We start from the raw sequence: 12,775 nt of genomic DNA on the forward strand, positions 1-12,775 counted from the left end.
ACTCCAGGGTCTTATAAAATCAACCTGACTGAGAAGGGATGGGGAGGGAATGAAACAGCCTTCCATTCTAGCATTCTAGATATATTCTTGTTGTATATATTTCCATATCATTCCTATTTATATATATGCCAGTTATATTCCCCATGAGTCTGTGATCTCTGATCAATTCTAAAACCCATGACATTCATAATCCTTAATTTCTCTTGTTTCAAGGGGAAACATAATGAAGCCTTGTGCAGAACCTAGGAACAGCAAAGTTCTATTAAGTAGGTAATTTCTTTGCCATTGCAAAGCTGTTGTACATTTAATGGAATTTAGCCTAGTTTGGTTTAATTCATTCCAGAAGGATCAGCTTTTTCCCTTCTACTGGGAATTAATTTATAATTAAAAGCAATGAACAACCACATCAGTTTATTCCACTGAGCTCTCTTCTTGCAGATCTGGTACAAAGAAGAGAAAAAGTAATATTTGGTATGAATGAGTGAAATATTCTCCATTTACTCCTCAATTATGCTCTTCTTCTGATTAATAGTGAGGGTTTATATTAAAATTATAGTTGACATCTATGTTGTAAATTAGCTTAATCTGGCAAGGGACAGACTGTATTTAACCATTTTCCACCAAACTAGCAAGCTTCCTTATGGAAGTCTTGCTTCACAGCTTCAAGGTTAGTAGTTTATTCGCTCACAGGCATAAATATGTGCCACTCCCATGAGAATAAGATCATTATCTCATGCTTTCCAAGCAGGCATTGGTATCAGTGTTGAAAACAGTGTTAGCAGAAATTTAGGCTCTAAAATTCTCAGGATAAGCCCCCAGTACATTTAAATTGTTAGGGAAAAAAATCAACAAAAAAAATTAAAAAAAATTTAGATGGGTAAAAGTTAATCATTGGAAGCTAAGCATTTGTGCACTTCTATTCTTTCTTACAGCAGTCAGAGGCAGCAGGAACCTACACTAAGGAATGAGCAGTCCAGCTTCAAGAGACAATTTTCTTTGCAGGGTAGCAAAGCATTTCTTTGTCACAGGGTAGGAGACAGGCACATCAGCTAAATGGGTCTGACAGACTTTGGAAGCATATTCTTCAGGTACAGGCTACTATGACACTCTGCATATTATTTAGCCAGCAAAGTCGCAGTGCTTCTGCCCCAACAGGCTGACCAGAGCTACATTTTTCTGCTTGTTACTTGGAAAGCAGCCCTTTCAGAAAAAGCAGGTGCTGTAGGACTCGTCTCCCTCTAAGTCAGTATTCAAAATAAGGCCCCAGGCATGGGGGGAGCCCATTCTCACAGTGATGGTGAGGTCAAGATGAGATGCAGAACAGTGGCTGGGATCAGCTGACTTGTTCTTAAGCATTGCCAGCAACTTCTGCATTTGGCTCAAATTCTGATTTGGCTTCTCAAATTACCAAGGCAGTTCAATCATAGTACTCCTACCCTTTCATAAAATCCTTCAAGATTCTGTATGTGAGAGGGGCAAGAGAAGGGCAAGGAGAAGAGCTACTCAGGGGACAGTTAAGATGGCTGAATTAAGAGGTCTGTCCTGTTTCCTGTCATGCCTTCTCTCATCGGTGTAGCTCAGGTGGCTGATGTGTATGCAGCACAAGCCTGGGCTTGTGGGCATGAGAACCGTGGAGCAGGGCTATGAAGGTCACTGGTCCATAAAGATAATCTTAAAGAGTTTGGAAAATACAGACAGGTTAGATCCAGCCCATGAATCCAGATGTGAACATCTGAAACTTGGCATGGAGAGGGTGCACTGGAACTGGTTAGAAATCTAAAGATCAATACTCAAACCTCATTCAAACCAGGCACAAGTCAAACCAACAATGTCGTAATTAATTTTCCTCGGTCACGTGCCTGCATTTAACACACTGTTCCTGCACCTCAATTTTGGTGGTGCACTCCACTGTTACTTCTGAAAGGCTGATTTGGCAATAAAAACCAAAAAACGCTCACTAGGTTTGTAATTGTTCATTTCTTGTTATGATCAGTCAGGACTGCTGGAAGTGAGAAATGAATGCAAATCTGCATAGCTACAACAAGCTGGTGGCTGCTGATCGACCATGCACACATATACGAACTCCGCAGCACTGAACTTGCCATTACCTACTTCACCACCGGTGTAGAAGTCAGAGTTTGTCGGGTGAACGACAGCATCACTGTCGATCGTGGCAATGTCAGCCTGTACAACTTGCAACTACAACAGGTAAACAGATGTATATCAACCACGTTGGACAGAGACCCAGCACAGGCTCTACATTTACACATGTACCAACGTCCATATTTTCCTACCTTTGCACCTCCAAACCTTGCGCCAAAGGAGTATGCTGAGTTGTGTGTGCAGGTGTGTGTAGAGAAAGGGGTGTAGGGAGCAGGAAGAGGAATATTGAGTATGACATGATCAAATAAATGTTAAAATGACAAGTCAGAGCAATTACATGAGATAATTTCCAAAGTTTTAGAATCAGCTAATGCCCCATTTCACTTTGCAGAAACCTAGAACAACCAGTTCCCCACAGAGCATGACATTAAAATATGGAATCTGTTTAAAAAAGAGAAATTCAGGATCATCACGCCAAACAAAATAATTAGTTTCTCCACTTTGTCAGCACTAATAAGCTGACGGGCATTGATTTTCATATGTAAAATCATTCATTTTGTTTCTAAAAATGCCAATTTTCTTCACATGTAGGAAACTATGTATTTGCAGCCAGGGTTGTACAGAATTTGCTGTAACAAATACAAATAATTGTGGTGTTTAAAAGTAAAGCATATATTTTAATGATGTGCTGGAATGGCTAAGACACTTGCAGAAATATATATATTTCTAAGAAAGGCTGATATAAAAATTAGTCTTCTTAGACCTTATCTCTTGTAAATTTACTTCTCTACATTCCCATAGGAAATGCAGAAGTATTAGAATTCTGGGTTGTATTCCATTAAGGAAGTTTCAAAAAAAGACAGCAGCAGGTCTACGCAAAAAAGAAGGGAACACAGTACATAATGCATGAAAGGCAATTTTTGTTTTGCTGAAGAATAAACTTCTGTTAAAGAAGGATTTTCTTTTTATTTCTTGCCAATCTGAAACAAGAGAAGAGCTTTAATTTTGTGATTCTCCACCCATGATAATCACTCTTGGTATAATATCAGTATGTGTCTCCAGCTGAATGTAAAAGTGACAGGGAAAAATTGAAACATAATGGAATTAAATATCAAATCATGGTATGGAAGATTTTGGGATAGCTAATTATGTAATAAATACTTTCCAAAATTTTTAAGCCTACTCTAAGTATTGAAATAAAACCCCTGAGATTGCAGGTAGAATGGAGAAACTGCTTATTTTGAGAAAAACCTGACAATAAAGTATTTTAGTCCTCAAAGTATCCAAATAAGAAACCCCCCAAAATAGCTAACAGTCACATATGATCATTATGGAAAAGAATTTAAATTTTTTGAACTTAAATCAGCTTGAATATTAGCAATAGCTGCAAGTTTTCAGAATTGGTCAAAATGCATTTTGAATATAGTTCTTCAACAAAGCAGGACCTGCAAGATTTGAATTTCTGCTCTGATTAAAGGTATGAAGCCCTAGAGTGTAAATTCTGGGTTCCATAATTTCCATGTGACCGTTAGTTGTGTCAACCCATGCCCCATTTACCTAGGTCATCTTTAAGGTCAATGTCAGCATTGGTAGGATTGATAATGGCCTCCACCTCAAAGCCGGCTAAATTACTGATTTCACTGTGAATAAGGTTCAGCTGAAAAGAAAAGCATGAGGTGGGAAATAACAGGACAGCTGGGAAATCACAGAGAAGCTGCAGAAAAGTGAGCTTTGCAACACAGATGGAGATAGCATCACTGCAAACAAATATGCAAAATAAAAGGCAGGTCACAAAGGGTTATTAGCCCCAAAAAAATTCAAACACAAGACTCAAACATTGTTCATGCTGGGAAAACATTAATGTATCTACTAGTAAGCTCTATTTTGGTTTTATGCTGATCACTCTTTGGGATTCTTATTATGAACCAGTATCTAAAGGGGGCTTACAGGAAATCTGGATAGGGACTTTTCTTGAGGGCATGGAGTGACAGCGCAAGGGGAAATTGCCTTAAACTGAAGGAGGGGAGGTTAAGATTAGATATTAGGAAGAAATTCTTCACTGTGAGAGTGGTGAGGCCCTAACACAGGCTGCCCAGAGAAGCTGTGGGTACCCCATCCCTGGAAGTGTGCAAGGCCAGGATAGGGCTTGGAGCAACCTGGGATAGTGGAAGGTGTCCCTGCCCATGGCAGCGGGTGGGATTGATTGCTCCATCCAAACTATTCTGTGATTCCAATTCTGCCATTAAATGAGGGTATTTGTTTCTTCCACAAGAACTGATGAAGGACACCCTAAGCATCCCTTAAGCATCAATTAGAGATGTGCTGGGACCATTCTGCACTGAAACAGGATCAAAGCTGCTGCTGCTCCTCCTTTTTTAGGCCAGCAAGCACAAGCCTGTCTCTAAGAAAGCAGACATTTATCTCCAGCAATTCCTCCATCCCAACAAGGAGATGTAGTATTTTTTTTCTTTCTTTATCAGTGGTCCCCATATCCTGCATTACAGCACTTCAGTCCTCATTACAGTTCTGCAGCCTTTGGGTATGCCTTGTGAGGTACTGAAAGCAGGCAGATGATATTACATGCTTATTGCTCCTAGTTTTTATTTTGTTTGCTTTACTTCCTTTTGTCCCTTATGAAAGTGGAGATTTTTAACCCCATCCATTAATGCCCATTTTCTCCTCTAAATACCCCCATGTATTTCAAGCATGTCTTTCAATTTCTTTTTTTTTATAAATTAGGATGATTTCTCCTAGGCATGCAGAAAACTGTGGAGGGCAGCACAGAGATCTAGAGATTGACCTTACATCTGCACTACGTGATCTTAGAATACAGTTTGGGTGTCTCCTCATAGGATGTGACCCACACCATAGAGCCAACTCTACAATCTGAGGCAACCTAACAGGAATGCTAAACTTGGCAAAGGTCAAAACTGCAGGTATGGAAAGTTTCTAACCAGGGTTTGAGCAGGCTGTTACACTGCTTTGTACCTTCTGTTGGAAGTCTGATTTCACAGGCTCCGAGTTTACTACTGACAAAACTTTAAATACTTTAAAAGTGCAAAAGATTTTCCAGATTTTTTCCATTTGGGGAAATACATTAGCTACAGCATGACCTACGCCTGCGTTTATAATATGTATTTTAAATTATTTTTTCAGTAGCAGCTTGGGTGATACAGTAAGCAACCATGAAGATGAAAGCTCTCATTCATTTATGCAATTCCTGCAACCAGCTGCAGTTAAGCCAGGCTCTCCTTTTAATCCAAAGCCCTCAGCCTACAAAACATAACATACATCTTCAGGTGTGGCAATTTGTATCATCGATATTAGAGTGTTTTCTCTTGTTTGTTGCAGCCCACATTCTTAAACTTAACTCTTCAAGTAATTTCTTTGTGTATGTTAATTTATTAACAGGGAATATAAACCAGTCCATGAAACCCATACAAGTGAATGGGACATTTAAGGGGGCCAATATCCTCCTGAAAAAAATATTTCCATTTCATTAATTTGATTCTATGCATTGGCCTTCTTTCTCTTTTTAAAAGCCTGCAATTTCATATATTTTGCATATGTTGCTTAAGTAAACTATGTGACCTCAAACTAGGGTGATTTTGACAAAAAATGAGTGTAATTCAGCCCTGTTTTAAGTACGTGTCTGTTCAGGAATTTGCAGTAAAATCTAAGAAAGCTTTCTTTCCAAATAGCTTGGAATCCTTTAATACTTCACACATGAGTTATTCATATTGGAGTTTGAGTCTTGAGTTTGACTACAAGCAACTGCTGTTTAAAAAAAAGTCAAATCAAATCAATATGTTAAAAAAACTTCATGACTTTTAAAATTAAAAAAACCAAAACAAAACAGCAAAACATGCATACACCATGACTGTTTTGTGGAGACTATAGTATGTTCATAAAAATATTTTGCTCATTCTCTAAAGGGTATTTTTAATTCCTAATTCCGTGCTCTACAAGTTTTTGCCCCAGATCTATCAGCTGCAGACTGTTTTTGTTTTGAACCTTAAATCTATCCCTGAGCCCACTCATATATGGGATTTACGTAACAGCTGGTAATTACAGTTTCAATTTAACAACAACAGAAAATACTCAAAAAGCTGCCCATGACTGATAGCATGTGTAGGCAGCTAAGTACTATTTTACTAAATTCTGCATTTAGTGCTCAATGCTATCCAATTGCCAAAAACAAATAAAAAATGAATCAGAACTTTTCCTGTGGAATTAAATCCTCCAATGAGTAATTGCTCTATTTTACTGCCCAACAGTATGAAACATGTATTAGGCAGAAGTGATCCCCTAAAGGGCCACTTTAAAAAAATTAATAGATACAACTTGCATATACATGAGCAACAAACAATGGATGTAACTTGAGGTAACATTTCAATTAAAAGTTGGTTATATAAAATGCAGATGGCACTTAGCACATCCATGAGTATTTTCTAGGACAAGCCTGGCATTTCTAATTTCAGACAAAATTACCTTAAAAGTCTTGAAGTTTTTTCTGGTATGAGTTTCATACTGAAAACTGAAGATGCCTATGGCAGACCACAAGTTGAGGTCTCTTGGAAAGTCCAAACCTTAAAGCTTAAACTTGAGATCCTGCAATTCTGCCTCTACTTTGTAATCCTCGCAGGAAAAACAAACTCATTAATGTGTGCAATGTCACATTTCCACTGGGATGTCACTTGTGGATGTGCAATCATCTACATATTAAACTAGATTTTAGTAATTGATGTGGCACTAATAAACTTCTACAGGTATAACTGAAGGGTTCTTTGCCATTTCATCACCTCTAAGAAGCTCCAGCTGAATGTCAGCAGTTACCTATAGATTTAATGAAATAACTGTAATTTTAAAAACCAAACAGTACCTAGGTTTGCAACATTCTCATTTGTGGGGTTTTTTGTATCAAATTAAATCTGGGTTATTAGAAGGATGAAGAGTTGCTCTTGCAAATAAGTTCCTTCCCTTCCCTTCTGTAATCAGGGAGCCAAGAAAAAGATTTTTCCAATTAAACACTTACAAATGGTATGATATCAAAACCAAGCTTCCTTCTCATCATTTGGCAAAGGATTTTCTGATCTGGCAGATAATGGTTTTGCAAACCAAACAGACATGCTGGAAAGGTGTTCCAGAATGTCACAGGAAGTTTGAAAGATCGTGATTGATTGATCTCAGCAGCAATTCTTCAAATGCCTTCTCTAACCCTCAGAACATGATCTATTTGATTTGGAGTTTTCCCTCATAGGAGACAAACAGCTTTTCATTTTCTTTTAATTTCTGTTTTCATTATGTGTTACACCAAAAGGCTAAAACACCTGGTCCCTCTTGTGTGCAGTGCTAACTGGCAAGGACCCAGTGCAGGGAATGATGTATCACAACAGTTATTTTCTCAGGGGGCTGGACTCCAAGGTGAATGAGAAAGCCAGAAAGTTCATTCCACAGTTCTAGGATTCAATGGGAAGCTCTACAACAGACACTGGCTTTGCCAACCAAAGCTTAAAGCAGTCCTGGAGTTCATGATTTTCTTCCACTGAGCACAACAGTAAAGCCCCAGTGATTTGCTGGGTCAGTCTTGCTGGAACACAACACTAGGTCTTATTACTGGTTTCCTATGGTAACTAAAATGAGCTCAAAATCATCTCCAGAAGTCTGATGTTAACTGCTTTCTTGAAACAGTAATGCAGACTAAAAATTTTGGGTTCTAATTTAGTTATCAAAATGTTTTTGAAAACCACCTCCTTAAAGGAGTAAAAAACAAAACAAAACAACAAAACAAAATAACCAAAAAACCCCACTATACTACCAAACCAGCCATCTAGCTGTAGCTGTAACAATAAATATGGAAAATCAGAAGTCTTGAAAAAAATGTTACTCTCATGCATGTTAAACTTGGCAAACAAACTGGAGGATAAATGGAGAACAACCTCAGTATGAAATAAAAATGAGTCAGAGGAGTTACATTCCACAATGGACAATGGCTCATCTTTTATGGCTTACAACACAATTATCTGATTATTGAATGACAGCAGAAAGATGCAGTTTTACTTCAGAAAATTTTGCACCACAAATTAAGGCAGGTTTCATGATAAAAGACCAAATTAATTTAATGACTTGTCTCTTTAAATGGATCCTCTTTAAGCAGGTATGTATTTGTAAACCAACCTACATCCCAAATCACATTAACAGGGGAAAAAAAGAATTGTTGCTCTCTAGCTTTTCATAAAATCATAATTCATTATTACACATCATTAACTTCTGTAAATCACAAAGCAGAACATAGCATAAAACCATAATTATGAACACGTGTCTAAAATAGGTTTTGATAAAAACCTGTAAATCATTTACATCAGCAATGAAGTGGGTCGACTGTTGGAAAAAATACATTTTATGCTTAGAATAATCTCTTTGGCAGATGCTTATCTGTAACAATTACATTGTTTATGAATGAGACAAATTAGAAGCACACAGGCTATCCTTCTAATTAAGTATTCAATTATGAAGACTTAATTTATGTACTTTTAAAAATGCTTTAGAAATTGTTTCAGAGAATTTCTCTGAAATTAGAAAAACTGATATTATACATCTCCTTGATTGCTTAGTGGGGAAATATCCATTTGCCTAGATGTTTTGTGGAAAAGGGGGCAGTAGAAGGGAGCTATTCCCCAAGCAGCACAGAAAAGTAAGTATTAATATATAAAAATGCAGGATCATACCTTCTGGCCAAGAAACAGGCTTTTGGTGGACAGGACTGTGAAACCATCTGCAGGAGTTCCCTCTGTTGTACTGTCAGCACTGGCTGATTTGCTCACTTCTCCCTGCTTCTTCTTCCAGAAATATAGTTAGTTAACTCAAGGCTCTGAGAAAAACAGTTTAATGACACTAAGATATATGACATGCACTAAATGCTTAGCAGGCAATAAAATGCCTGTACAAACAGTAGCATTGGATTTTATCCTGTAGTCCAAGCAAAGTGCCTGATAACAGCTGAAGGGATCAATAGGAAAAATGACCTCAATGTCTGCAGATCTACAGGTGGCTCCCCCTGCCCACAACAGTGCACAGTTGAGATGACAGCTGTCTTAAATGTTACAGGAAAACATACTAACAGCCCCCAACTTTCAGAAGCTTTCTAATGGCTTGTGTGGACAAAGATTACAGATCTCTGTGTGGGCATTCATTCTAGGCTAGAAACTCACTTGTCAGAATAAATGTTTTCTGTGAAGAAAGCTGCTCCCAAATTTCACAGACTTATTTTTAGAAATTCTCCTTTGTAATACGGCTTTCCTTAGAAACAATGTCAAAAGAATACATCTACTTTCTATCTGCCTGCTTGCAAGAAATGGGCTGCATAATTTTCTGTCTTATTTAACATCATCACCTACTTTCATCTCCAGTGAAACTGCTGGAGGAGAGAGAAGGAGCTCCCCTCAACCACCAGTTCTTTTTTCAACTTTACTACTGCAGCGAAATAAAAGGTTTCAGGAATTAACTTATTTACAAAAAGGAGAATTAGGAACATTTTGAAAAGGAAGTCAATTCACAAAGGCTGTGGTTATAAACTCAGTTGGTGCCAAGAATAATTTAACATTTTCAATAAAAATATTACTTACAATTTCATATAAATATTTGGCACCTCAGCAATATCTGTGTTGAAGCAAAAGAAAGGACACCTGGAATACTGAGCAAGCCACTGTTCCCCTATTGTCCTTTTCCAAAGTATATAAAGTAAGTCTGAGGCTGAACAACTAAAATTACTTTGATGCAAGGGTACATTGTGCTCTTAGAAGCTGTAACCATGCTTTACTTTCCACAAGTGTTTTGAAAATTAGATTTTCATGGGTCTTATTTCAATTCCCCAGGAGTTTACTGTTAGCCAAATAGCAATATAGTAAGCACACAGTACAGTTTATTGTGTGGAAGAAAAACAGAACCCCACAACAGACTTCCTGCTTTTGTAATCAAGCAGGGTAAAAAAATTCCAGATTTGGGGGAGTTGTAAGTCATGGTTATTGGAAGCACTGCATTTGAAGTGTCAACTAATAGGTGCTCTGAAGGAGAAAAGTAAATTCAACAGCTCAAAAAAAACCAGAAGACTGAAACAATGAGAAGAGTGACCAAGTAAACAGGATAAATAAAGAAGCTTTGCTTGACCCAGAGGCAACTTTCACATTCCTTGTCCATTTCACATGAAATTCCTGTACTTTTCTTCCTACTTGCCTAACTTATTGCTTAACTGTAGCTGTTTTGCAAAAGAAAAAACATCCTCAGCCCATTACAGCCATGTACATATTAGAAAAATTTCCTACTCCTACAAACTAAAACCTATAAGGCATGACCAGTACAGCCCCCAGAGGCTTTCCCCTTCTGTCTCGTGGTACACCCTCTGCCCACCTCAGAATGTTTCTTAAAAAGAACAGAATATTTATGGCCCATCTGCCTGTGCTGCAGACCTGGGCCACTCCCAGGGTCCTGAGGGTGGCTCAGGAGTGAGTCCAGGCTCCAGCTGCACCAGGGAGAGGACAGAGCTCCTCCTCCCCTGCTCACACTGTGACTGAAATCACTGTTGGTAACAACACATGCAATGGAGAGCTGACCCAGCGTCAAACTCTCTGCAGCTACTGCTGGCAAGCCTGTTTGGGTTTAAAATAAACACATTACACTACCTTGGATTTCCTTGCTCCTTTCTTGCCGCCTGTTTTCTTTGATACAGTTTTTTTCTGTGATGGAGACTTTGCCTTCTTTGCTGGGGGTGGAGTGATGATGGCTTCCAGTTTTCCTTTTGATCCCCGCTTCTTTGCCAACAGCTCAGGGTGAATATTGGGTAACACTCCACCACTGGCTATGGTGACCCCTTTCAATAGCTAATCAAAAATAAAATAAAAAGTTGTACTTAGCAAATTCCAGTATTTACTCACCAATAAATAGAAAATAGTATTTACTGCAAATTTTGTATACTGCCTCGAACTTCTCCACCGTTATTCTTGAAGAAGAGATGAGAAATGCACGAAATGGAGCTGACCACATACTAGATTTTACTTATAAATGGAGCACGTGTTCTTCTTGCACACGTGCTTGTCACTGTCAGCATCTCTAGGGCTCACCTGAGATCTGTTTCTCTGAATTCATGCCATGAAGGCTGTTACCCAATGAGGAAAAACAAGACAGCCCCAAGCACACACCTGAGGGCCCAGATGGGTAGCCATCTGAGACTACAACAGGTGCCACACTATGAAGAACCCAGTATACGTCCCAAGTGCTGAATTTTTCTGCAATTGTGTCATCAAAAAATTTCTTTTTCCTTAGAAAAAGTAACTTCAAAATGGAGAGCAACATTTTTACAAATCTCTATACTTCCAAGTCTTTCTTTGAAAAAAATATGCAGTTGAAGATCAATATTCGAAAGTGTGCATTCATTAACACCTTTAAAAGCAGAGGTGAAATATATCATGTTCTGTATTTAAAACCACTTAAACTCATTTTTGTACATCTAACTGGGAGTAATTCACTATTCAAGAGGATACAGACAATAACATCAAAGTCCCCCAGGTACTCCCACCTTCTGATTTGTGTTTACTGCTCCCCAGTCTCAACTCAGTGAGGTTCCAAGCTTACAAAGAGAAAATGAATGGAAAGTATTACCAAATTTCAGCCAAAGCCAAAGAAGGAGGGTGGTTAGGGGAATATTATTTATTTTTCTGCTCCATCATGATACACAGACTTGGAAAAAGCACCTTTTCAGATCGGTTTTTACAGCACCTCACACAAAGATACATTAATCTCAGCCACTGCCTCTGGCTGACACCACAGCACTGTAATAATAATGATAATAATGCCAATTTTTTTGTGGCCAGGTTAAAGGCATCTTTAAGTCTGCAAATAACACAGACTTGCAAGAGTTTAAAGCTCTTCTGTGGTCACAACAGACTTCAGTGAGAACAGGATAGGCCCCACTCAGTCCTCAGCTGTCTAAGGGGGAAAATAAAAACAACCAAAAAAACAGCACCCGCAGGATTTTCTCTGTGTCCTTGAAGAATTTATGACAATACCCCAGTCCAACAGAAGTGGTTGCATTAGTACTAATAAACATCATGTTACATCTCCATTGCATTTTTACACATTTTAGCATGTTTAAGATGAGTGCACAGCCAGCATGCTAGTGAGTGCTTCCTGGTGTGTTACTCAATAAGCAGAGGTCTTGAGTTACAAGTCAGCTATACAGAAAGACAATTTAAGAAGCCCTAAAGGAAATCCTAGTCTTCATACAGCAGAGGATTTTCTTACCTGATTTAATTCTTCATCATTTGCTACAGCCAACAGGATGTGTCTAGGAGTGACTCGACCCTTCTTGTTGTCCCTTGCTGCATTTCCAGCCAATTCCAGAATTTCCGCTGGGGAAACAGTGAGCTCCTTTTAATTACAATGTGATCATTAAGAAAAGTCAATGTGTTATTTAGAGTCCATGCAAAAAGGTATGGGAATTACATCATGTTAATCCTAACTGCTGTAGATATGCTCAATAGACATCTAACTCTAAAATTGTAATTTTGTTTTTGTATGTCTAATCACAGAAGAACAAATGCACACTTAAGTCCTGTGCTTTAAACTAGATTTTTATTTTATTCTTTGAAGCAGTTTTCCTAGATTCCTGACTTTTCAG

At 38.3% G+C, this 12,775-nt stretch overlaps 1 protein-coding gene across 5 annotated transcripts in view; it reads right to left on the bottom strand.

Annotated features, from left to right (window-relative positions):
• The window catches only part of LOC134049552 (core histone macro-H2A.1), a 42,634-nt gene that overhangs the window by 9,661 nt on the left and 20,198 nt on the right, over positions 1–12,775 (bottom strand). The window contains exons 3-7 of one of the 5 annotated variants that reach the window (XR_009933616.1): positions 12,400–12,506; positions 10,782–10,979; positions 8,832–8,942; positions 3,661–3,760; positions 2,109–2,199 (exon numbers count right to left, since the gene is read on the bottom strand). Coding sequence is in view for 4 of the 5 variants with exons in the window: in XM_062502078.1 (XP_062358062.1) it covers positions 3,661–3,764; positions 5,849–5,880; positions 8,832–8,942; positions 10,782–10,979; positions 12,400–12,506 (552 nt within the window). In the remaining variant the exon portion in view is untranslated. Of the gene's footprint in view, positions 1–2,108; positions 2,200–3,660; positions 3,765–5,848; positions 5,881–8,831; positions 8,943–10,781; positions 10,980–12,399; positions 12,507–12,775 lie in introns of all 5 variants that reach the window. The other 4 variants (XM_062502078.1, XM_062502077.1, XM_062502076.1 and 1 more) reach the window with 4 other exon arrangements.

The sequence above is a fragment of the Cinclus cinclus genome, chromosome 14 (genome assembly GCF_963662255.1).
Source record: "Cinclus cinclus chromosome 14, bCinCin1.1, whole genome shotgun sequence".
In the NCBI taxonomy this organism is placed as follows: Eukaryota; Metazoa; Chordata; class Aves; order Passeriformes; family Cinclidae; genus Cinclus; species Cinclus cinclus.